At 54.0% G+C, this 24,366-nt stretch overlaps 1 protein-coding gene across 3 annotated transcripts; it reads left to right on the top strand.

Moving 5' to 3' along the window:
- Positions 1-848: 848 nt before the first annotated feature.
- On the top strand, positions 849-23,622 carry UBA1 (ubiquitin like modifier activating enzyme 1). 3 transcript variants are annotated; one of them, XM_028113358.2, is made up of 27 exons: positions 4,083-4,300; positions 8,598-8,720; positions 8,871-8,987; positions 9,122-9,180; positions 9,280-9,448; positions 9,537-9,671; positions 10,713-10,819; positions 11,076-11,166; positions 11,280-11,412; positions 11,936-12,033; positions 12,108-12,254; positions 12,410-12,586; positions 12,708-12,812; positions 12,900-12,980; positions 13,352-13,507; positions 15,196-15,361; positions 15,508-15,704; positions 17,757-17,821; positions 18,063-18,258; positions 18,960-19,034; positions 19,154-19,343; positions 20,900-20,988; positions 21,281-21,373; positions 21,510-21,701; positions 22,877-22,978; positions 23,084-23,184; positions 23,299-23,622. In XM_028113358.2, the coding sequence occupies exons 3-27, from the start codon at positions 8,871-8,873 to the stop codon at positions 23,432-23,434; spliced, it is 3,177 nt and encodes a 1,058-aa protein (XP_027969159.1). In that variant the 5' UTR covers positions 4,083-4,300; positions 8,598-8,720; the 3' UTR covers positions 23,435-23,622. The 3 variants fall into 3 exon arrangements, with proteins under 3 accessions (XP_027969160.1, XP_027969159.1, XP_027969158.1); XM_028113359.2 differs by lacking the exons at positions 4,083-4,300; positions 8,598-8,720 and adding an exon at positions 849-949; XM_028113357.2 differs by lacking the exon at positions 8,598-8,720.
- Positions 23,623-24,366: the final 744 nt, after the last annotated feature.

Below are 24,366 nucleotides of genomic sequence, written 5' to 3'. Positions count from 1 at the left end.
TGCTCAAACATCACCTCAGCGAGGCCGCCTTTGATCACACGAAAAATGCAACCTGACCCCAGAGATTTCCCCTTATCTTGTTCTATTTCTCTCCATAGCACTTGGCAGTTGTCACATACATCTATACAACACGCATTTACATATATATTTAAGTATATATTATGAATATATGAATATAGAATGAATATAGAATACAATGTATTTAAGACATTTACTATATACAATGTAAATTATTTACATATTGACACTAGCTATCATGTTTTGTCAACTATGTATTTATATGTATATTTTGTTACATATAACTTACACAGTCATCTATCATAATAAATATTTGTATGAGAAACTAATTTTTACTCATTTCCTGTATTTATGGTCTATCTCTCTCGCTAGAACGTCTGCTCCGTGAGGGCAAGCAAAGAATCCCTAGTGCCTGGCCCACAGCTTGAACTCCATAAATGTCAAATGAATGAACTCCTTTGACTGCCTTCCCATCTGTAGGATGGGTGTGCCTTTACATCTGGTGGTACCCCACGTTCCACTCCCTTTTCCCGTTCCCTCCCCCCCCCCGCCTCCAGAGCACAGATCCCGGAATTCCACAGCCCAGGTTTACATTTTCCCATACTCTGGGCGCTGTAGCCCACCACGTGCACCGGGCACCGGGCACCAGACAGGACTACCACCCCCAGCATGCCTCGCGCGCTCGGGAAGTACCACAACCCATAGGGTTGTCTGGGTCTGACACGGGCGCCGACGGCGCGGGAGCAAGGGCGGCCGCCCCTTTAACTAAGCATCTGTGGTACATCCCAAACCGGGGGCCCTTCAAGGCCCCGCGCTTCCGAGCTCCGCGCAAACTCTGGCTCTTGTACGACGGAGCTGGTTTGCTCTTCCGTTGCCCCGTGGCTTCGGCTCATCTCCAGCAGGAAGGCGAGGCTTCCGCCCGGCGCAGGGGGTGAGCTGGAGCACGGTGCCCCCAAACCCTAGGCAGCATCCGGGGGAGGGGGCTCAATTTGGGGGACCCCCTAATGGGCGCATTTGGAGCTCCGGGCCCGGGGTGGCGTTTCGGGGTGGCTGTTTTCGAGGAGTCCCTTAGGAAGTGGCATTTGGGGACACCGGGATGGGATTTTGAGTCTGTTTTAGGGAGTATCACTGGGAGGCAGGATTTGTATACCCCTCGGAGGCAGGGTTTAGGGGGATGTTTGAGGAGACCCTTAAGGTCCGTGTATGAGTTCTCTGTCCATGAGGCAGGATTTGGGGGTACTCCCCAAAGGGAGAGGCGAAGTTTGAGGTTCCTGAAGTCAAGGCGGCATTTGGGGACAGCTTGTTTCACGAAAGGTCCTGTGACAGTGGGAACGTTCGGGACCGACGTGGCATTGTGGATGTATCTATGGCCTTTGTGACCTCTGGTTCTATGATGAGGTCCCCCCGCGCTTGGGTACGCGGGGCGAGGCGACTGGACAGGTCGGAGCCAACACAGTTTTAGGAAGAGGGACCCCCAGGCCAGGCTGTGGAAGGGACGCTGGAACCCAGTGTGCTAGGCTCTTCCCGAGGGGACAGCGTGCTACCGGGCCTTCGTTGGCCGCGGCTTTTTCATTATTCATGAGGAGGTGGAGCCGTTGAGGAAGCCCATTTTTGCCTCTTTCGCACCTGGTCCGCAGGAAGTATCGGCTTGTGAATTATTCACGAGGGGGCGGATCAGCGTGCTGGAGGGGTGTGCTGAAGGCGAGTCCTGCAGTCCGCCGGGCAAACTACAACTCACTGATTAATCGGAAAGGTGAATAGCGCCCCGAGTTTTCTGTGGCTTTTCTAGGGGCGTAATTGTGCATAATTCGTGAGGGGCGTAGCTTTTACGGTTTCATCTGCATGACCCGCTGTTAGCTTTCCCTTACAGGTTCCAGGATTTAAGCCTTAAATCTAGCGAAGGGAGGAGGCCTCCTACATTGTTCATTCCTTATGGCCCAGTAACTCCAGATTATCAACACAGGCTCTAGATTCAAATCCCATCGATCCTTGCCAGCTGTGTGATCTTTGGCAAATCTTTCCATGAGCCTGACAATGGGTATGGGCATAATGATAATCAGATGAGTTTACACTCATTTCACACTTTATTAGCCCATTTAATCCCCACAACAATCCTAGGAGATAGGTTGTTATTATCCCATTTTATAGATGAGGAAACTGGGACACCGGGAAGCTAAGTAATTTGCCTAAAGTTAGTTACTCACAGTCAGTTGAGTGGCTGAGCCAGGATTCAAACCTGGTCAATCTAGTTCCGGAGTCTGTAGTCTTAATCAAATGCCATAATGTCTCCCTCCCCCCCTCCCCCCGCCCACCACCACCACTTTAATGGCCTGTACTACTACTAGTTTTAGTCATATAGCACTTGTGCATGGCACTGTTCTAAGCCCTTTCTGCCCATTTACTCATTTAAACTCCATCACAAGGTAGGTTACTATTGTTCTCATTTTATGGGTGGGGAAACAGTGGCCCAGAGAAGTGAAGTGTCTGGCCCCAGGTCACACAGCTAGTCACCGGTGGGTGGAAATGATTTTTGTGAGGGTTCAAGAACTCTCTAAGGAGGTCACCTTTGAACTAAGACCTGAAGGCCAGGAAGGAACCGGTTTCCTGCTCTGCATTCCTGAGATCAGTGGCACAATGCATGGAAAGGACACATCACCATAATATGCGATCTGTTAACATGATCTGTTGTTATTTGAGAGAAATGTATTGGGCGCTTATTGTGAGCCTGAGGCTTTGGTATACAGTTGTATCTCTGGTGACCTGGTCCTCTATCCTACCTATTCAGTGGACACTGGTGGCCTTAGCATTCTGTTTTCCATTGTCCTTCCAGGCAGTTGGTTGTCTCAAGGCATTTTGTTTGTTGGTTGGTTTTTCTTTTTAGTCCTGAATAAGATTTCATTGCCTGGTCAAGACATTGTTTTTTAAATAATGCCCCAAGTTGGGGGTTTCTCTAGTGGCTGAGTATACCCTCACCCATAACTAATTTTATATTAATATAAATATATATTTACATAGTTCTTTTATGTTAATATATAATACTTAAATTTAACATCGCCCTGTGTCAGCACTGCTAGCTCACACCTTAATCCGTATTCTCTGATTTTCATAATAGCACATTTTGCCTTCATGAGGTAAATGGGTTCTATTACTATCCCCATTTTACAGTTGTGGAAACTGAAGCACCTGCCAAAGGCATATTAGTCTAGATTCGGTTGGACCAAGGCAGCCCTGATGTTAGTCAGGGGTGGGGAGAAGGCAGCTACACTTCCCCCTGGGTTTCCCCTGTGGCTCTGCAGCATCGGCTTTCATTATTCATGAACAGGAAGGCGTGGCTGTGTTGCCTTGGCTGGAGTACTATAATCTCTACTAGCTGGGCAGGGCTGTCTTGAGTGTTTCTGTCCATCCAGCCTCATACATAATTCATAAGTAACTAGGTGGGACCTTTCTTGACCTCTCTGAGTTTCCAGGTTGAGCTGCTGCAGCATCATCATTCATTATTTATGAGCCGGGGGAGTGTGTTTTCCCTGTGGTAGCCCTTTTTCCCTGCTTACAGGGTATTAGATGAAGCAATAGGCGGACCCGTACCTTTTGTTCCAGCCCACCGGGCCTCATGCATTATTCATGATAAGATGTGGCCTTGGTCTCCTTGGCTTCCGGGCTGCTATAAGATCATTATTTATTCATGAGCAACGGGGCGTGGCTGCCATGTTTTAACATTGGCTTTTTGGTTGCCGGGAGTTAGTCCACCAACCACCCGGCCTCATGCATAATTCATGATCAGGAAATGTAGCCTTGAGGTCGTTTCTTAGTTTCCTTGTCAGCCTGGCTGCAACAATGTATTCATTATTCACGTTCCATGGGTCGTGGCTTCTATGGTTTTTTGGGTTTTTTTTTCTAACTTGTTTTCCTAGTTGTGGCCACCTTCGCCACCAGGTGGCGCTCTTCCTCTTCGAATGAGTTACAGCGGGCCGGGAACATTTATACATGATTCATGAATGGGCGCGGCCTGCCTGCATCCGGGCTCCTGGGGGGTGGGGCTCAAGGTTTTGTTCCGGCCTCAGGCTCTGCGGCCGCCATCTTGTGTCGGCGGCGGAGGTGAAGGAGGTGGCTGGAACGAGCACTGCCACTACGGCTGGGGGAGGAGAAGGCGGCCCAGGCGGCGGCGATTCTAGGCGGCCCAGGCGGCGGGGAGGAGGAGGAGGAGAAGGAGGAGGGTGGCGGCCGGGCTTGGCTTCGGCTCCTAGAGGAGTTGGCGGCGGCGCGACCCGGGGAACCGGCATTGGTAACAAACGGCCTTTCTCAGCGCCTTGGCCGGGGCAGGGGTTTCGGGAAGCATTGGATGAACCTGGGTCGGCGCTGGGCCAGGCTGATGTCGGGATGGGCGGTGGTGACTCGGATGCTAGGGATCCGTGGGGAGGAGGGAGGGGGACAGATCTTGGGGCGGGGTCGACATTTCCCATCCTGGACCAGCCCTCGCGCTCCGAAGTCTGACCTTGGGGTCAGATCCCCCCGCCCCCCTCTCCCCCCACCGTGGATCTGGCTTTGGAGACTCAGGGCCAGTATTCCTAGTCAGGGACCGGGACCCTGTCCTGAACCTTGTATCGCAACTCAGAACGCCTCTCAGTCGCCAACAGAGACTTACGGGATTGACATTCCCGGTCGAAGCCTCCCACCAATGTATGCCATTAAAACCCTACCCCCAGAGTCTTCTTTCAGGCCCTCCTAGTCCTTCAGTATTGGCTCTCACAGCTTCCAAGAGGGGCTAGACCCCCGGGAGGGCCTTCATTTCTCTAAGTCTTCTCTAGCAGCTTCCTTCAGATCGCTCTGCCTCCTCCCCCAACTCACACAGGCGTTATCTGCCCTTAGAGCCTCCAAGGAAACTAGACCCTGTGAAAGACGATTTGGGCCTGTCCTCCATGTCAGAGACCGGTTCGCCACATTTCCAACCCCAACCTGGCCCTAGCATCTTCCATCAGAAAGCCCTCTGGGCCCAGCATTTCTAATCAGAGGTTCTCTTCAACATTTACCCTTAGAGACTCCTTTCGTTTCTAGCATCCGCTTTTAGAGACTTCCTCTACTTTGAGGGAATGCCCTTTTCCATGGTCTCAGTATTCTCTTTGGAGACTGCCTCTTGTGGGCCTCAGCAGCTCCCTGATCACACACTCCCTAACTCCCAGGATGTTCCCTCAGAGCCTCCCGAAGGACCAAATACCAGGGCGGAACTGTTTGGATACATAATTCTCCACCACAGATTCCCCCGGCCAGCACCTGCCCTTGCAGACCCTGTTGCCTTCCAGCTCCCTCCATCAGACTCACCTCAAACCCCACCCTTCACTCAACATCTGCCTTCAAAAGCCATCCGGGGTTTCAGCTTCTCTCACAGATCCCTTAACCTCACATCAGGCCTGAGAATCTGTCCTCAGAGTCTTTCAAGGTCCCCAGCATCAGTTAGAGGCCTTCAGGTTCGTAAGACCCCAGCATCATTGTCAGATGTCCCTTCTTCCAACAGGCCTAGTTGTCTTCAGTCAGAGTAGAAAACCTCTTCAGCATATACTCTCAGAGCCTCCATGGATTCCACATAATTGGTCAGAGAAACCCAATCCTACTTGGAGACCTAGCCAGTATCTGCTTACTGAACTTTTTAGGGCCAGAACTGTCTGGGCTCAGCCTCCCCTTTCCACTCTGTTAGAGCAGCTGCTGTACCTAGCATGTACGAATCAGAGATCGACACAAGGCCTTTGTGCTCCATTAGAAATCCCTCCCCAACCCTACCCTAGGACTCAGCATTCACCTTCATAGATAGCCTCTTGGGACTCTTGACATCGATGTCAGAGACACCTGTCTCCCCACAGGTCCCTGTTATTTTTGGTCAAAAGGTTTTTCTGTGCCAACAGCATCCATCTGCAGAGACCCCTAGAGCCCCAGCATCCTCCTGATGGAGAGCACACCTCCCCCTAGACCCCAGCATCTTCCTGCAGCCTCCTTGGGCCCCAGAATCCCCCACCCATTCCCTGTGTAGCTTCCATGGGGCCCAGCTACTGTCCTCCTACCTCCTTGCACCCTCAGGGGGCCTGTAGTGCAATTTCCTGGCCTTTCCCTCAAAGATCCTTTCCAAAGACCCAGATATGAGTCTTAACAATCTGGCCTGGCCCTCCCCTGCCCGCCTCCCATGACTTCTAACCCCCTTTTCCATCTCCCTCTGAGCCTCCATGGGCTCAAACAACTACCTCCTGACTCCTCTCTTATGTTCCCAGGGACTTCTCAGTTAATCCCTCCCAGGAGGCTTGACAGGCCCCAGCATCCTGTGCCCTAGCTTCTCCATCTCGATAACCTGACCCTGGGCCTGCCCCCTCTCAAACCTGCTCCAGGATTCCTGCCTCAAACCTTCTTCTCTGGTTTGGGTGGTAGAGAATGCTCAGGCTTCAAAATCACCAGTGTGGAGACCTCAGGCAAGTTCTGAAACTCTCTAAGCCCCATTTCAGCTTTGCTGAAGAACGGATAGTATATGCATCCTAATTGGGGCCTGAGCATATGTTGAAGGGAGAAAGGGTATCGATTTTGTACTGGGGGTAGGGGGAATTTTTAGCTCCTCTCTGGGGTTTCTGCCCTAGAATCCTCCTGCTTGCCTTGAGACTGGGCTGTTGCAAATCTCTGCAGTTGAAATCTTTTCTGGAACAGTTACCCAAAACCTGCTTAGACCCTTGCTGGCAGCAACAGGAATGTGGAGATAAAAAGTGCAGATATTAAAGATCTCTCTGGCCCTGGGTCATCTCTGATTTAGGAAGTAAACGAGATGGTGTGTCCCAGACGAGCAAAGCAGTGACAAAGCAAAGAGATAACTAAGTAATGGAGGCCACTGCAGGTGTCCAGGGAGGAGCTTACTTAGGTCTTCAAGTCGCTGAGTTCTGACCACAGAAGTTGACTGTTTTTAACCTCGGCAGCTTCTTGAGGATAGTTCTGTTTGTCCCTGCCTTTTGAGAAAATGGGGCTCAGTAAATGAGAGCCCTTCCCCAGGTCACAGAGTCAGTAAATGGAAAAATTATGATTTGCTTTTGTCTCCACACTAATTCACCAACTTTTTCTTGTCTAGGTTAGTGCTCTGCATTCCCAGTAATTAGGTTGGTTGGCTCCAGGGCCCTAGCCAGCCTCCTGCCTTCTGGGTCCTCCTCCCTCACACTTCATCCCTTAGCCCTGTGGGCTGGGTCCTGAGCTTGATCCTGACTCTGTTCTCCCAGGAGGCATTTGGCAAACAGGCCCGCACCAGCTGCGTGACTGTGGGCAAGTGACTGAGTTCTCCGAGCCTTTTTTTTTTTCTTTCTTGTGTTGTGGGCGTGAGGTTATCTCGTTCGTGGGCATTGTTGGGATTGGACAAAGCCCTTTACCCTGTGATTGACGGGCAGTGAGCTCTTGGTAGATGATGGGGAGGGAGCTCCTGTCTTCTTGCCTAGTGTCAGAGTGTGACAGGTGCCAAGATGGAACCTTAGGTACACTGGGGGTGCTCAGTGTGATATGGGGGGGAGGGTCAGAAAAGGCCCAGGGTAGGAGGACAGTGGCTTAGGAGAGCATTGGTGGTGAGGGGAAATGGTCGAGGGTCCTGTTGTCTCCGCCATGTGGATCCAGTCACACACAGATTTCACTCCCACAGCAGGCTCTGTCTATTGTTCTGACTCTGGGACCCAGTATGTGATGCTTGGCAGGTTAACTTGACCTCATGAGCTCAGGTTTTCTCATTTGTCTGGCAAGGGTGCTCAACCCTGCCTTGCAGGGTCAGGAGCATGGAGGGGAGGAAATGTGATAATACCAGGCGGCGGCAGCCTAGGCTTCAGGGTCAGCAGATCCTGGTCTGGGCCCCGCTTGGCCACTGTGTTTGTGGGAACCTCGGTCAAGTCACCACATGTCCCCGAGTGAATTTTTTTTCCTCCGGTGTGAGTTGGGGGATGTTATTGATAGATAGTAGTCCAGATCTCACAGAGACGCCCTGAGGACAAAGTGAGGCAAGGCTCATAAAGTGCTTACTTAGTGTGACATTTGGCACAGGGAGGGTTCCTGATAAATGTTCATCCACCATTGTTAACCTGTTTAAGGGGCTCCACGTGCAGACAGGGCTTGGGAAGTGTGTGTGTTGTCTCTCCCCGTGACCTCTTTCATTGGCCTGGGCCTTTCCCCTCCCAGAGCTGGGGGGAGGGGTGCGGTGGGCTTTGGAAAACTCTCTTCCCTGGGCCCCTCTGGGGACTGGGTCTCTGGCAAGGTGTCTCCCGCCATCATGCCACCCCGACGGAAGCCTAAGCCGCGTTTCCCTCCTGCGCCCCTGTCACCGGGGTTAAGGGGGAGGAGAACAGCTGCTTGTTGTTGCCTGCCCGCTCTGTGTCAGGCTCTGTGGTCTGGGCTCTCTTTCATCACTTCAGCAACTCCGTGGGGTAGGTAAGTGGCCCTGTCAGCCCTGTTGCACAGGTGAGGGAACCGAGCCCACAGGGCTTAAATGAGGTCTGTCAAGGAGTGGCAAGGTCTGACCTGAGCCTACAGCCTCCTCTGACTTTTCCCACAAGGACATTCTTCATGTCACTCCTCTCACCCTGCAGGACTGGAGTCTCTCCCTCATGCTGGGCTGGGGAGAAAGGCGAATGGCCTAGTGGTCAGCAGCATGGATTGCAAGCCAGACCACCTGGGTTCAGATCTTAGCTCTGACAGCTGTGTGACCCTGGGCAAGTCACCTCACCTCTCTGTACCTGCCTCCTCTTCCGTAAAATGGAGATACCAGCCCTTAAGTCTTCCCTTCCCCCGACAGTCACCACTAACCAGCTGCAGCGCTCACATGCCCCAGGCTCACCTCTGACCCTCCTTTTCCCTTCCAGATGTCCAGCTCGCCGCTGTCCAAGAAACGTCGCGTGTCCGGGCCTGATCCAAAGCCGGGTTCTAACTGTTCCCCTGCCCACTCCGTGTTGTCCGAAGTGCCCTCGGTGCCAACCAACGTAAGTGTCTTCTTTCTGCACCCTGGTGGGCAGGGTGGTGGGAGTGGTGGGTGGGAGAGCCTTCCGTATCACTGTGCATCTGTCCACGCTCTCTTCTGTATCTCCCCAAACCTGTTCTTCTCCTCTATTCCTAGGGAATGGCGAAGAACGGCAGTGAAGCAGACATAGATGAGGGCCTTTACTCCCGGCAGCTGTAAGTGGGGCCTAGGTTGGGCCAAGCAGCGGGAGGGGCACTGGGAGGACAGGGTCTGGAGGGCCAGACCTTGACCCGGAACACCCCCCAACCTGGCAGGTATGTGTTGGGCCATGAGGCCATGAAGCGGCTCCAGACCTCGAGCGTCCTGGTGTCAGGCCTGCGGGGCCTGGGCGTGGAGATTGCCAAGAACATCATCCTTGGTGGGGTCAAGGCTGTCACCCTGCATGACCAGGGCACTGCCCAGTGGGCTGACCTCTCCTCCCAGGTACTTCTTGGCAGCCCTTCTCCCTGGCAGAGGTGCTAGTCCTCCGGGCTCTGCCACCACTTCCTTCCTCCCTGGTTCCCCTTTGCAGTTCTACCTGCGGGAGGAGGACATTGGTAAGAACCGGGCTGAGGTCTCCCAGCCCCGCCTCGCCGAGCTCAACAGCTATGTGCCTGTCAGTGCCTACACTGGGCCTCTGGTTGACGACTTCCTTAGTGGCTTTCAGGTACCTTGCGGGGGGGTGGGGGTGGGGGGGCGCACCGCCCAGCCTCCTGCCCACTCTTCTCCCAGTCCATCTTTGCTTTGTTCATTAGTTCTCTGGTAAATGGGCTAGCCTCTGTGCCAGGTTTCGTGTTGGGGACGCAGGTGGGATTTAGACCCCGGACCTGCCTTTTCGGGGGGGTGGGGCTGTGAATGGGCAGACCCACGGAGCGTGGTGGTGGCAGGCAGGAGCCAGACTGCCCTGGCGTGGGTCTCCAGTTCTACTAGGATGTCCTCAGGCAGGCCACTGGATCTCCTCTGCTTCATTTTGTTCTTGTTTATGGACTTGGGACCCGTAGTAGTACCTACTTCATTGAGTTTTTGTGAGGGCTAAGTGCTTGGGATACCAGCTGGCACGCACTAAGGGCCGTCTGCTTGTTTGTTGAATAAAAACTGAGCCGGAAAGAGGAGCTCTGGGGGGCCGAGATTCTGCCCTGGGGCATCCCGGTGGGCCAGGGCGCCGCCGCTGAGCCTGAGGTAGTTGGAGGAGCTGGCCCTGGCGGGGAAGGGTGGGCATTCCGGCAGAGAGCGAAGTCCCAAGGCACCCGGTTCAGCAGGCACTATCTCGAGAATTGGGAGCGAGTGGGTGTGGTAGGAGTGAGCTCAGACTTGGGCTGCGGAGGGAGGTTTACTCCCGTGTCTCATGGGGCAAGGCAGGGTTGTAGGCGGGTGGCAGTGGGTGTTGGTGCATAAATGAGTTCCCTGTTCTCCACACTCTCTGCTCCCGGCTGCCTCATTGCCTTGCCGGCTACCTTGCCTGCCCTGATGCAGGAATGCAGGGATTCGCGTTTCCCTTTTCTCTGGGTCTTACCCTGGCTGAATTTGATACATAGTAGATACTTTGTAGAAGTATCTACTGAACTGCGGTAAATACTTTGAAACCTTTAAAGTCTCTTCTGAGCCCACCTTCCCCCGCCTGCCAGCCCCAGGCACCAGTCTTCCTCCATTATTCTCTTCCCTTGGCCCCAGTGCCGGGCCCTTGCCCTGAGCCTCCACCTCTCCACAGGTGGTGGTCCTCACCAACACCCCCCTGGAGGACCAGCTGCGGGTCGGTGAGTTCTGTCACAACCGTGGCATCAAGCTGGTGGTGGCAGACACGCGGGGCCTGTTTGGGTGAGTGCCCCCACCCTGGTTCCCCGACCCCTGCCAGGCCCAGACCAAGACCCCTGAGCTGTCACCGCCCTGCCCCTCAGCCACTCGGGTTTTGGATTCTGTGTGTCCACTTCTCCCCACGTGACATGAGAGCTGTGTGATTCCCCACAGTGATGGGCTGAATTTGCTCAGCAAGTATTCGCTGCATCTCAGGGGACACGCAGGTCCCCGTGAGCATGGGACTCTGGGGCATCAGCCCTGTTGCCTCCCTTTACAGGCAGCTCTTCTGTGACTTTGGAGAGGAAATGATCCTCACAGATTCCAACGGGGAGCAGCCACTCAGTGCTATGGTTTCTATGGTCACCAAGGTGAGGAGACCAGCCTCAGGGGTCCTGGCAGGCGGGTGGGCAGCCCCAGGCTTTCTGTCTGCTCCTGGTACCCTGAACCCGCCTCTGAGGTTCACTTCTCCTTTAATAATCAGGACAACCCCGGTGTGGTCACCTGCCTGGATGAGGCCCGACATGGGTTTGAGAATGGCGACTTTGTCTCCTTTTCAGAAGTACAGGGCATGGTTGAACTCAACGGAAGTCAGCCCATGGAGATCAAAGTCTTGGGTGAGCTAGGGCTGTGGAGGAATCAGGGATGATAAGAGGTATGACCCAGGGCTCTGAGCGAGGGGAGACAGACACATGCTGGGTGTCTGAGATGAATCAGAGACAGACCCCCCCCCCCCCCGGGGTCTAGCCAGAGCTGGTGGGCCTGGGGTAGAGGTGCTGTCTCGTGTTTGAGCTGTTCGTAGGAGAATAGGTCCCTGGTATCTGCGCTGACGGGGAAGAGGTCTCTGGCGTGTGAACAGAGGAGGTCAGAGGATCCACTCATGTCTGAGCTGATGTGGGCAGGGAGCAGAGAATGTCTTTGAGTGTAGACTTGGATCCAAGAGCACAGGGTCTCGTGGCTTCTGAGCCTGGATCTTGGGCAGAGGGGAGATGGTTTCTGATGTCCAAGTAGAACCTGGGGTGGGGGTCTTGCCTCCTGAGGACCAAGCTCCCTGAAAATCCATGGATTTTTCCCTTATCTCGGGGGGTGTTGTGGGCTTTAGGGAGGGCAGGTAGCCTGATCCTTTCCTTGTCTACCTAGGTCCTTACACCTTTAGCATCTGTGACACCTCCAACTTCTCCGATTACATCCGTGGAGGCATTGTCAGTCAGGTCAAAGTACCTAAGAAGATCAGCTTTGTGAGTGTGGTGGGTAGTGAGGGGTCAGGGGTGGTTCTGGGCATTTCTAGGCTCTGATGCCCTGTCCCCCACAGAAATCCTTGCTGGCCTCACTGGCAGAGCCTGACTTCGTGATGACAGACTTTGCCAAGTATTCCCGGCCCGCCCAGCTGCACATTGGCTTCCAGGCCCTACACCAGTTCTGTGCTCAGCATGGCCGGCCCCCTCGGCCCCGCAATGAGGTGGGTGAGTGGGTGGGCCAACCGGGGCAGGTGCCCTTGGCACTGAAGGCCCACTGTTCCTCTACGCGTCTACTCTTCCCGCCCCTCTTCCCCTCCCCATCCCTCTTCCCGCAGTGGCGTGACAGGTGCCTTCTTGGTTTCTTCTGCCCCACCAGGAAGATGCGACAGAGCTGGTGACCTTAGCCCGGGCCATGAATGCGCGAGCCCTGCGGGCAGTGCAGCAGGACAACCTGGACGAGGACCTCATCCGAAAGCTGGCCTATGTGGCTGCTGGGGACCTGGCACCCGTAAACGCTTTCATTGGGGGCCTGGCTGCCCAGGAGGTCATGAAGGTCAGTGTGGGTAGAGAAGGGCAGGGTTGGGGTGGGCCGGGCACCTCCCCGACTCCATCACTTACTGTCCATCTGTCCCAATTAACCACTGACCGCTTCCTCTCTCCTCCCCAATCCCCAGGCCTGCTCTGGGAAGTTTATGCCCATAATGCAGTGGCTATACTTTGATGCCCTGGAGTGTCTCCCGGAGGACAAAGAGGCCCTCACGGAGGACAAGTGCCACCCGGTATGCGAGTGGGGCCCACGGGGAAGACATCGTTGGGGGCATTTCTGGCGGGACCCCCTCTGACCCTCCTCCCTTCGCACTCTTCAGCGCCAGAACCGTTATGATGGGCAGGTGGCCGTGTTTGGCTCTGACCTGCAAGAGAAGTTGGGCAAGCAGAAGTACTTCCTAGTGAGTGATCCCCTTAGAGGCGCTCTACCTGCACCTCCCAGGCCTCTGGCCACCTCTTCTGGAGTCTCTTGCCTCCCGAGGGAAGGGCTTTCGGTTCTGGTACCTCTGTTGCGTGCCTTTTGCCACTTTCTTTATCTCAAGGGAAAGCCTGGTGCGTCCTTCTGTGTCGTGCCCCCCCCCCCACCCCCGGTGCTGCCTTCCCTCAGATGGCTCTGGGTTATTTCTTAGAGTTCTGGGACTTGAGGATGTGGCACTAGCCCCACTTCGCCTCCCCTGCTGTCTTCGGGGGGGGAGTGAGGAATAATGCGTACCGTCACAGTCACCTGTGTTACCCCAACCAGCCTCTGTCTCTCTTCTCGGCTGCCTCCTAGGTGGGTGCAGGAGCCATTGGCTGTGAGCTGCTCAAGAACTTCGCCATGATTGGGCTGGGCTGTGGGGAGGGCGGAGAAATTGTTGTCACCGACATGGACACTATTGAGAAGTCAAATCTGAACCGGCAGTTTCTGTTCCGGCCCTGGGACGTCACGGTGAGTGGGGTGGGGAGAGGGGGTGGGATTTTGTCCTCTGGCTTTCCTTTTGTCTTTTGTTTCCATTCTTTCTGGAAAGGCGGGAGGCCTTTCCACCTTTTTCCTTCAGCTCTTTGTCTCAGCTTCTCTGCCTCACTCATTCAGCAAACGTTTCTTGAGTATCCTTGCGTTGGATCTGCCATTTTTCATCTCTCTTTTTTTTTTTTTTCCTTGACCTCTTATCAGTGCTGGTTGGGACAGTGTGTTGGGGGTCCCCCAAATCACCCCCAAGTTCGATGATTGACTAGGAGGACTCACAGGACTGAGCTCATAGCCGTATTCACAGCCATGATTTTTTTACAGCAAAAGGATGCAGAGCACAATCAGCAAAGGGAAAAGGCGCCCGGGGCAAAGCCTGGGGGAGACGAGGCGTGAGCTCCCAAGACTCCTCTCCCCCTGGAGTCACACAGGATGCACTTAAATCCCCCAGTAGCAAGTTGTGGCAACACATGTGAAATGTTGCCAACCGGGGAAGCTCATTAGAGACTCAGTGCCCAGGGCTTTTACTATGGGCTGGTCACGTAGGCACCCTCTGCTGGGCACGTACCCAAATTCCAGCCTCCCAGAAGGAAAGCAGGAGTTCAGCAGAATCCGTATTTTGCATAAGCAGTCTAGGCACGGGGAGCCACCCACCCTTACCAGGTAAGGCATGGTGCGAACCCTCCCGAAATCCAGGTTCCCAGGTGCCAACCAAGGGCCAGCTTTGCCAGCAGGCCTTCCCTAGGAGGACATTTGTGTTAGGTTCACTCTTCCCTGCCAGATGGACCCTGGGCCGTACACGGCTCGAGCTATGAAGCCTTCCGTGGGTGACAGTGCCATGTGTGCCTGCCCAGGATCTGTTCCCCTCGCCATTCATTGACTCGGTAACCAGGTAGCCACTGGCCTAGGCACTGCTCTTGGCACTTGGGATACAGCGAGGAAAGAAAGCTGCTGGAGTGGGGAGGGCAGACCATAAGCAAGCAACACAGTGTAAGTGTGAGGTTTGGAGTTAACGCTGATAAGTGCTGCGCAAAGGAAACAACAAAAGCAAGCCAAGGGAAGTCAGGCACCCCCGGAAGATGGGTTGGCAGTTTTGGTTATAGTGGTTAGGAAAGGGCTCGGTTCTGCAGACCTGGAGGGTGGAAGGGAGTAGAGCCCCCCTTTTCTGGGTTCAGAGCGCTCCAGGCCAGGATCCTGATGGTGGGGAGAGGGGTAGGAGATGAGCTAGGGGAAGTGGGGGCCAACTCCTTTTCCCCACTGTGGAGAGGGGGAGCCAGGGGGAGAGTTTTGAGCAGAGGAGGAACGTGACCTGACCTGGCCTTTGAAAGGATCGTTTGTTTGAGAGGATGGATCCCAGCTCTGGGTGCTGTTATCTGAAAGAACAGTAGATGTTGGGTAGGCATAGAAACAGAGTGGCTGGCCTCTTGCCTCTGATCTGCATTTCTTCACTGCTTCCTTTCCTTGAGCCCCTGCCACCTCTGTCCCAGCCCTGGCCATGTGGCGCTGTCGAACACTGTCTCCTGCTAAATTGAGGAGCCTTCTGAACTCAGAACCTGGTTCTTCCCGGGCATTAAGTAAATCCGTGTTTAGGAGGACGCGCTATAGAAGTTTGTTGGGTGAATGCATGAAGAGCTGAGCCCTGTGTTCCCATCCTGCCCTTGTCCCCCTAGAAGTTAAAGTCTGACACGGCCGCTGCAGCTGTGCGTCAGATGAATCCGCACATCCGGGTGACAAGCCACCAGAACCGTGTGGGCCCTGACACAGAGCGCGTCTATGATGACGATTTCTTCCAAAACCTGGATGGTGTGGCCAATGCCCTCGACAATGTGGATGCCCGTGAGTTTGGAGGCGGGCGAGGAGGTCAGGGGCAGAGGTGGTGTGCGCACGCACGCATGTGTATGTATTAGGGGTGTCTGTCTTTACATTCTCTATTGACATTCCTGACACACACACGGTCTGCCCACCCCCCACCCCCCCAATAGGCATGTACATGGACCGCCGCTGTGTGTACTACCGTAAGCCGCTGCTGGAGTCTGGCACACTGGGCACCAAGGGCAACGTGCAGGTGGTGATCCCCTTCCTGACAGAGTCCTACAGCTCTAGCCAGGATCCGCCTGAGAAGTCCATCCCCATCTGCACTCTGAAGAACTTCCCTAACGCCATTGAGCACACCCTGCAGGTGATCAGCTGTTGGGGGGAGAGGGGTGGGGGCAGGCACCTTCTTGGCCACTAGGCCCCCTCAGGTGTCACAAGCCTAAAGTTCAGGATGTGCTTTCTCTTGAAACCTTCCTCCCTCGCTTCTCATCCAACAGCCTGGGTTTCTAGAATGATTCATTCATTTTCTTTTCTTTTGAGAAGTTTTCAACATGTAGAGAAACACAAAGAGTGGTATGATGAATACTCAAATATCATTCCTCACCTAGATTTAATAGTTGTTAATGTTTTGACACATTTTCTTCTTAGATTGCTGTGTTTTTCCTTCTTTGTACTGAAATGTATCGTGGATATCATAACACCTCCTTAATCTAATATGCTTCTGCAAGGGAAGTGCGCTCTGCATAACCAGGGTCTCTCGACCTTGGCATTATTGACATTTGGGGCCAGATATTTCTTTGTCGGTGGGGGCTGGCGTCCTCTGCTCTGTCCAGTGCTTAGCAGCATCCCTGGCTTCTGCCCACTAGATGCCACTAGCTTTCTGCAGTTGCAGCAACTCAGAATGTCTCCTAGACGTTGCCAAATGTCCCCCTCCCCTCCTGGGTGGGGGGGGGGGGGGTGCAAAATCGCTCCCAGGTGAGAACTGCTGCTGTCTAACCAAGAGCCTACTTTCATGCTGAACACAATTAATGGTAATTTCTTATTACCTCCTGCAGTTATTTAGGCCTTTCATGCTTAGTTCCTCTTCAGGTGTGCACAGCTATTGCTTGTTTCTCAGGATGATTCTGTTTGTGTGATGCGTGTGCATACATTGTACAGCCCAGTGCGCCTATCATCAGGCTGACTTTTTACAAAGTGAACGCACCTAGGCAGCTGGCCCCAGGGCCACGAACCAGAACCCAAGGGCGGCCCGAGGAAAACTCTTGTGCTATGAGAATGACCCTGTTGTCTTCGGGAACAAACTGTTCAGAATGTTTAGTTAGGAGTGTGGGGGTGAGAACCAAATAGGGAAAAACCGGTTTCCTCGGCCACTTTCCCTTCTGCCTGGAGTTCCAGAGTGGGCATGTTCATATTTGTGTCCCCACTGCTCTCTCACTGGGCCGTGTGTGATTTCAGACTCCAGCGCTCCGTGCCTGACTCCTCCTCTGTGAAATGGGGCTAATAGCAGTGTCGGCCTCGCGGGTTCAGAAAGCACTGGGCATTTACTGTGTATCTGGGGCCGGTTTAGGAAAGTTTCAGTAGATACGTAGTTGCTCGTTCTTTCTTTGCAACCCCACCACAGAGTCATTACTGTTACAGTATCTGTTTTAGAAAGGAAGGTGTGAAGGTAAGTGTTGCCGTGTGTTTCTGAAGTCCCCGAACTAGATACTAGGTAGCAGAGCTGGGGATTGAACCTAGATGCTCTCTCCTCCAAACTCCCTCACCAGTGAATTCATTTACTGTCCTTGGGAATTTTCAGAGTGCAGAGCGTCTGTCTTGTTTGCTGCTCAGCGCCAGGGCCTGTATGGCAATCATTTTTGGTTTGGGTCTGAATTTTTTTTTTTTTTAATTATGGTAAAATAGAACTAAATTTTTTTTATTCGAGATATAACATCGCTAGTAAGGCACACAGATCTTTAAGAATCTTTTTTTTTTCACGCATAGGCTAGTATAACCACCACCCAGATCAAGTTCATTGGGGGTTTTTTTGTTTGTTTTTTAAAGATTTCATTTATTTATTTGACAGAGAGGGAGAAAGGGAACACAAGCAGGGGGAGTGGGAGAGGGAGAAGCAGGCTCCTTGCCAAGCAGGGAGCCTGATGCAGGGCTCGATCCCAGGACCCTGGCATCATGACCTGAGCTGAAGGCAGATGCTTAACACCTGAGCCACCCAGGCGCCCCTCGTTCATTGGGTTTTAAATTGAGGCGCCGGAGGGTGGGGGAGTGGGGACGGTTGGGGAGCAGTGACAGAGGGCTTCCCTTTTCTCAAAGCAGCGGTGTTCTTCTGATTGGATGCATTCACTGATGGTCTCTCTAATGACAAATCCCCAGTTGTCAACCGTCACTCCATGTCGTCCATCTGCTCTGTGTCTTACAGTGGGCTCGGGATGAGTTTGAAGGCCTCTTCAAGCAGCCGGCAGAAAACGTGAACCAGTACCTCACGTAAGTATCCAGGTGCCCCTTCAGCCTATCCCCTGCCTGCCCGCCAAGGCATCCTGCCTGCTTTCCTCACCAGTGACACCCAGCACCAGGCACACTTTGCAGATGAGTCAAGTGAAGGCTCGGGCCTCATATCGCCGGGGGTCAGGACTAGCTTTCCATGGAGAAAGTGGGGTGGCCCTGGAGCCCACTCCTAGGGCCGCTGTGTAATCCTGCCCCTCTGACCCCCTCCAATTCCTGATAGAGACCCCAAGTTTGTGGAGCGGACCCTGCGGCTGGCGGGCACCCAACCCCTGGAGGTGCTGGAGGCCGTGCAGCGCAGCCTGGTGCTGCAGCGGCCACAGACCTGGGCCGACTGCGTGAGCTGGGCCTGCCACCACTGGCACACCCAGTACTCTAACAACATCCGGCAGCTGCTGCATAACTTCCCTCCCGACCAGGTAATGCCCATTTGCCAGGTCCGTTTGGCGCAATGCGTTTTTCCAACATAGGAACCTGCTGTGGGCTCTCCACATGCTCTTCCCAGTCGATCAAGAGTCTGGCTGTGGCCTGTACCCCAGGGCATGGGGCTCTCAGAAGACGGCTTAAGTCTGACCCGTTTTTCCTGTAGCCTTGCCTTCGAGCAGGAGACTTGTGTTTCTGTTTCCTTTGCCTGTGGCGTGCTCTGAGCCCTGCTAGACTCCCAGGGCCGTACAGATTATGGGGGAGAAATTTTGTAGTCCAGAGCACAAGAATCCGTATGGGTTCACTTCCCAGCTCCATTTGCACTTGGGCAAGTCACATAACTTTCTCTGCACTTCAGTCTTCTCACGTGCGAAGTAGACATAATAGTAATCTATCTCACGGGGAGTTTTGTGAGGATTTATTGGTACTTACTAATAGTAAGTTAGTACAATGCCTGGCAGTCCGTAAGAGTTTGTGAAATGGCTGCATATCTTGCACAAAGCGAGTGCCCAGGAATTGGTAGTTGTTTGCTCAGCGAGGTCCCTGGTTCAGCCTGGCATCAGAACTTCCATCTACAGGACCCTACAGTCTGGGTCTTTCATGACTGACTCCAGGGCCCTGTGTGTGCCCAGCCAGGAGTTAGGCTTGTTAGAGAGCCCTCAAGTCCTGCCCCTCAAAAATCTCTTTACTTCTTTAGCTCACGAGCTCGGGAGCTCCGTTCTGGTCTGGGCCCAAACGCTGTCCACACCCGCTCACCTTTGATGTCAACAATGTAAGTCTCTTCCTTGGGGTCTCCTTGGGTCAGGTGGAGGGTGGGTGGGAGGGAAGGAGGCTGAGACGCATCAGGCGAGAGCCGATGTCCTCACCCTCCTGGGCCCTGCCTTCCCCCAGCCCCTGCATCTGGACTACGTGATGGCTGCCGCCAACCTGTTTGCCCAGACCTATGGGCTGACAGGCTCTCAGGACCGAGATGCTGTGGCCACACTCCTACGGTCTGTGCAGGTCCCCGAGTTTACTCCCAAGTCTGGCGTCAAGATCCACGTCTCTGACCAGGAGCTGCAAAGCGCCAATGCCTCAGTTGGTGAGGGTGTTTGGCCAGGAGTCACCACCCCCCTTGTCCCCTGCCCAGGCCAGCCTCCCCACCTGTTCTCTGCCCCTGGTTCTGCTCTGCTGCCCCAGGCCTGGGACTTCCCCACACCTTCCTTTGAGCCTTCCTTCTCCTGAAGTATGAAGAAGGTCGGTCGGTTGGGGCAAATTGTCTCCCTCACTCCTCCTCCCCACTCTCTGGTCTTCTGTGTGTGTTTGCCTTGGAAAAAATAACTTCTGTTTCTTTTTTTTTATGTTTCTCTGGGGGCTATGATCTCCACCAGTGGTCTCTCTGCCTTGACATCTGGCCCCTGTGTTCCTCTGTATGCTGCTTCACCTTAATACTGCCCTCCATATATCTTTCCCCAGAACTCCCTCCTTGTCTTCCTCTCCACGTCTCTCCCCTCCAACTCCGCATCTCTCTCCATCTCTTTCTTTCAGCTCATGCTGCATGTTAGGTGAGGGGCCACACAGTGACTCCCAGGCTTTGCAGGCCATAGAGTGTCTGCGGCTAATCACCTGTGGCGGTGGAAGCATAAAAGCAGCCATATACAATGTGTAAATGAACGTGTGTGGCTGTTTTCCAGTAACATTTTATTGATCCAGCAGCTGGCGGGCTGACCTGGGCTCAGTGCTGTAGTTTGCTGACCCCCCAGTCTGTGGATTTTTGTCTTCCGCTCCGTACCTCTCCCCGTCCGCAGACTAGATCCAGCATCTGCAGCTATGTGGCTCTCCCTGCATTACCTTCCGTGCTCCCCATCGTCCTCTCCATCGGTCTTCTCCCTTCTCCTGTTATCTCCCCCGTTGGCTCCCCATCTCCCTTCCCAAATCTCTACCCCCTCATGTTACTCTCCGTATGTTTCTTCCCATCTCTCCTTCCACATCTCCATTCGCTTCATCCCTGTATTTCCTGTTTTTCTCCTCACGTACATATGTACACACATGCGTATAGCTGCGTAACTGTGCCCTGAGATCTGTGTGATGTACGTAAGGTATACATAAAATGTATATAAATGATATATATGTAAATTGCATATGGGATACGTAACATCTACATGTCTCATGCCCCCATTCTCCCCTCTTCATATCTTCTTTTCCCTCCCCGTATCTTTCCTCTGTCTCCACGTCTGCGTTCCCCCCCCCGCAGTATCCCCTCTGTATATTTTTTTCATACCCCTGTCGCACTCCCCCCCCGTATTCTCCATGTCTCCCCACCTCTTTCTGTAACATTCTCCCCAAGATCTACAGATCTCCCAGCCAGATCTCTGGATTTGTCCATGTTCACTTCCTCCTGACGTTTTCCTTAGGGTCTCTGGAGAGCTCCCTCTCCACATACCTGCCCCCGTTCTGTCTCCTTCAGGTTTGTGCTCTCTTGTCCTGCTCTGCCTCTCCGCCTTGCGCCTCCTCTCTCCCAGGATAACTTTCCCTTTCAAGTGTTCTCTACCTGAACATCTTTTGCCCTCCCTGCCCCCACCCCTGCCCCGGCTCCCGTTTCCACCTCAGACATTGGCCTGGGATCTAAAGGGTCAGGGTGTCCTTTTCTTCCTGCAGATGACAGCCGTCTCGAGGAGCTCAAGGCCACACTGCCCAGTCCAGAAAAGCTCCCTGGATTCAAGATGTATCCCATCGACTTTGAGAAGGTGCTAGGTCGGGTCCCTGGGCAGGCAGGGGAGGGGGATGGGTAGACAGAATGGGTCTGTCGGGATCTGGAGGCAGCCGCAGGCCTTTACGGGGATCGGATCATGGGCCTGCCACATGGCCCTGAACGTATCGATGTTCCCAGCCATGCCTTTGTGATCTAAGAGAACCCTGCGGGTAATTGCAGTGGAGGATACTGGTGTCCCCAGGGGCCAGGAATCCTTTTCCTCCCCCGACTCTGATCCTCTCATCATCTCCCCGTCCTTCCCTTTCTCCTTCCCCTGCTACTAACAGGATGATGACAGCAATTTCCATATGGATTTCATTGTGGCTGCATCCAACCTCCGGGCAGAGAACTATGACATTCCCCCTGCAGACCGGCACAAGGTGAGGGGAGTCTGGACCTGATTCCACTCCCCCCCCCCACCCCCGGCTTGAGTTTTCCACGTTCCATTCATTCAGTGTAGGCTCTGAGCCTCTTCTACCTTAACTACCACGTGTCTTGATCCTTCCTGCCTCACAGAGTAAGCTGATTGCAGGGAAGATCATCCCCGCCATTGCCACGACCACAGCAGCTGTGGTTGGTCTTGTGTGTCTGGAGTTGTATAAAGTGGTGCATGGGCACCGACAGCTGGACTCCTACAAGAATGGTTTCCTCAACTTGGCCCTGCCCTTCTTTGCCTTCTCTGAACCCCTTGCTGCACCCCGTCACCAGGTAAGGGCCTGCATCAGGGCCGCTGGGTTTGTGAGTGGGATGTTTCTCTGTAGAGCAGCTCGCTTTTAGTCTGCTTTCAGAGCCTGTCACCAGGTGAGGGTTTCTGTCAGCATGCACCTACTTACCTGTTTTGTGCACACATTATTCGTTTATTCACTGACCCTGTTTTGTGCTAAGCACTGGTCTGAATCTGCCTGTGGAAGCCCTCAGAAAAGATGGGATTTTTTAATTGCATTCCAGGAGATTATTAGTAACATAAGAATAGCAACCAACATGTATCTGGTGCTTATTACGGTAAATACTTTTACTTGCGTCATTCATTGATTCGCTTCAAATATTTACTGAGCATCTGTGTGCCAGATACTCTTGGAGGTGCTAGGATTGTACTTGTGCAATAGATTCTTTTTTCTTTTTTTTTTTTTAGTTTAAGATTTTATTTATTTATTTGAGAGAGAGAATGAGAGAGAGAGCACATAAGACGGGGGGGAGGGTCAGAGGGAGAAGCAGACTCCCCGCTGAGCAGGGAGCCCGATGCGGGACTCGATCCCGGGACTCCAGGATCATGACCTGAGCCGAAGGCAGTCCTTTAACCAACTGAGCCACCCAGGCGCCCCTGTGCAATAGATTCTATAAATAACAGGATAAATTATTTTAGAACCTCCAAAAAAGAGCGCAGGGTAAGGAAGACTTGAGTACCAGGTGGCAAGGGCTTGGGTTGGGGCCTTTAAATGTGGGATGGTCAGGAAAGGCCCTGCTGAAAAGATGACCTGTGAGCCCAGACTTGGAGGAGGGGAGGAAGCAGACCACGCAGGCTCCTGGCGGGGGAGAGCATTCCAGGCAGAGGGATGAGTCTCTCCAAGGGTCCTGAGGTAGGAGCATGCCTGGCATGTTTGAGGAAGAATAAGTCACTAGAGCAGAGTGAGGGAAAGGATGAGGGGCGGTAGGAGATGAGAACAGAGCAGGACCCCAGCGACTAGGCCACGTCGGTCATCGGTCACTGAAGGGTGTCAGTGCTCAAGGTGCGACGGAAGCCGCACGTTTTTGACAAAAGGGGCTTGTGATCTGACTTAGCATGTTAGCCTGAGCTAACATGTGGTGGGCGGGTGAGGACGGGACTGACGGGGCCGGACCCTGTGGTGGCCCCCAGCCCATCAGCCCCGTTCCTTGTCCCGCAGTACTATAACCAGGAGTGGACGTTGTGGGATCGCTTTGAGGTCCAGGGGCTGCAGCCTAACGGCGAGGAGATGACACTCAAACAGTTCCTGGACTACTTTAAGGTGAGACCCCCCTCCCTCACTCTCATCCCACCTGCGGGCAGGGTGCGGGCGGGGCTCGCTGGGCCATCCACCCCCATGACGCTGCTGTCCCCCTCCCCCCCCCAGACAGAGCACAAGTTGGAGATCACCATGCTGTCCCAGGGTGTGTCCATGCTCTACTCCTTCTTCATGCCGGCCGCCAAGCTCAAAGAACGGTTGGATCAGCCGTGAGTTGCGGGGGGAGGGTGGCGGAGGGCCTCCACTTGCAGCCGTTCCACCTCCGTTCACTGCCCTTCACCTCTGCCCCTGCCTCCCTGAGCCTCTGCTCCCCCGCCCCCCAGGATGACTGAGATCGTGAGCCGTGTGTCGAAGCGAAAGCTGGGCCGCCACGTGCGGGCGCTGGTGCTTGAGCTGTGCTGCAACGACGAGAGTGGCGAGGACGTTGAGGTCCCCTATGTACGATACACCATCCGCTGACCCCCGTCCACACGCAGTAGGCTGGCCCCAGCCCCGCCCCCCTCCAGCCCAGGGCTCCCTCCGGGCCTCTGGCAGTGGCCCAGCTAGCCATGCCTGGTGTTCCCTCCTCACCCCCCGCCCCGCACCCCTCTTGCCGCTGCTTTCTACCTTGTTTGGAACCTGGATCCTAATAAAGAATTATTAACCCAGATGTGGCATGGCCTGGTGCTTCCAGGGAAGGGAGGGACTTCCGGAGCTGTCGGTTCAGGTGGTAGCCCAGAGGGTTCAGCCCCACCCTAGCTGTGCCAGTTGCCTGGGCAGAGAAAAGGTGGGAATTGCCACTTCTTCCTCCCACCCTCCCCGCTTGGGAAGAGATGGAGGCACAGGGCACAGGTACCTGGGTCCGTGTGACTGTATTTGAGCTGGATTCAAATTCCACCCTGTCCGGCTCCAGCTCCTAACTCCCTGCCGTGTTGAGTTTGAGAGGTAGTAGTCGTGTTTGAGCAAGTCCTGTAACCTCTCTAACCTTGTTCCTCCTGTGAAGAAGAAAGCTAACTGCGACCCATCAGCCAGGGCTTGGTCAGCATGGCTTATGTCCTGGCCGGTGGGGGGACAGATGCCTTCCTATCTGGCTTAAAGCACTGAGCCCCTGGACAGGTCTTTATCATCATTGATTCCTGTGGTGCCCTTGTTCAACTTCCCAGCTGCAGGGGGGGCCTAAACAACTCTGTTGGACTGAGGAATGTCCGTAACTATGTAGACTTTGCAGTTTTTAATTAAAATATTTGGCTAAGAATATCTGTGGAGGAAAAGCCCCTTTCCCACTCCACCCTGCTCCCCCTCAGGCCTGGTCTGCTTGTCCCGAGGCCTCCTACCTTTGAGAAGAGAGACAGCTGTGGGTTGTTGATTAGTTAGAGCAGGCTCAGCACGGCACCCCCCCCCCGGCCCCCAAC

The sequence above is a fragment of the Eumetopias jubatus genome, unplaced genomic scaffold (assembly GCF_037043125.1).
Source record: "Eumetopias jubatus isolate StellerSeaLion01/CBP00866 unplaced genomic scaffold, mEumJub1_p1.0 scaffold_11, whole genome shotgun sequence".
NCBI lineage: Eukaryota > Metazoa > Chordata > Mammalia > Carnivora > Otariidae > Eumetopias > Eumetopias jubatus.
Note: the sequence above shows the minus strand (reverse complement) of the source record. Positions and strands in the feature narration are given on the sequence as shown.

Excerpts from the sequence above, each read along its gene's own strand:
- UBA1 (XM_028113359.2), top strand. The coding sequence starts at position 8,871 with ATGTCCAGCTCGCCGCTGTCCAAGAAACGTCGCGTGTCCGGGCCTGAT. Across the intron at positions 11,167-11,279 it reads TGGTTTCTATGGTCACCAAG|GACAACCCCGGTGTGGTCAC; the intron begins GTGAGGAGACCA and ends TTTAATAATCAG. Across the intron at positions 15,362-15,507 it reads CCTCGACAATGTGGATGCCC|GCATGTACATGGACCGCCGC; the intron begins GTGAGTTTGGAG and ends CCCCCCCAATAG.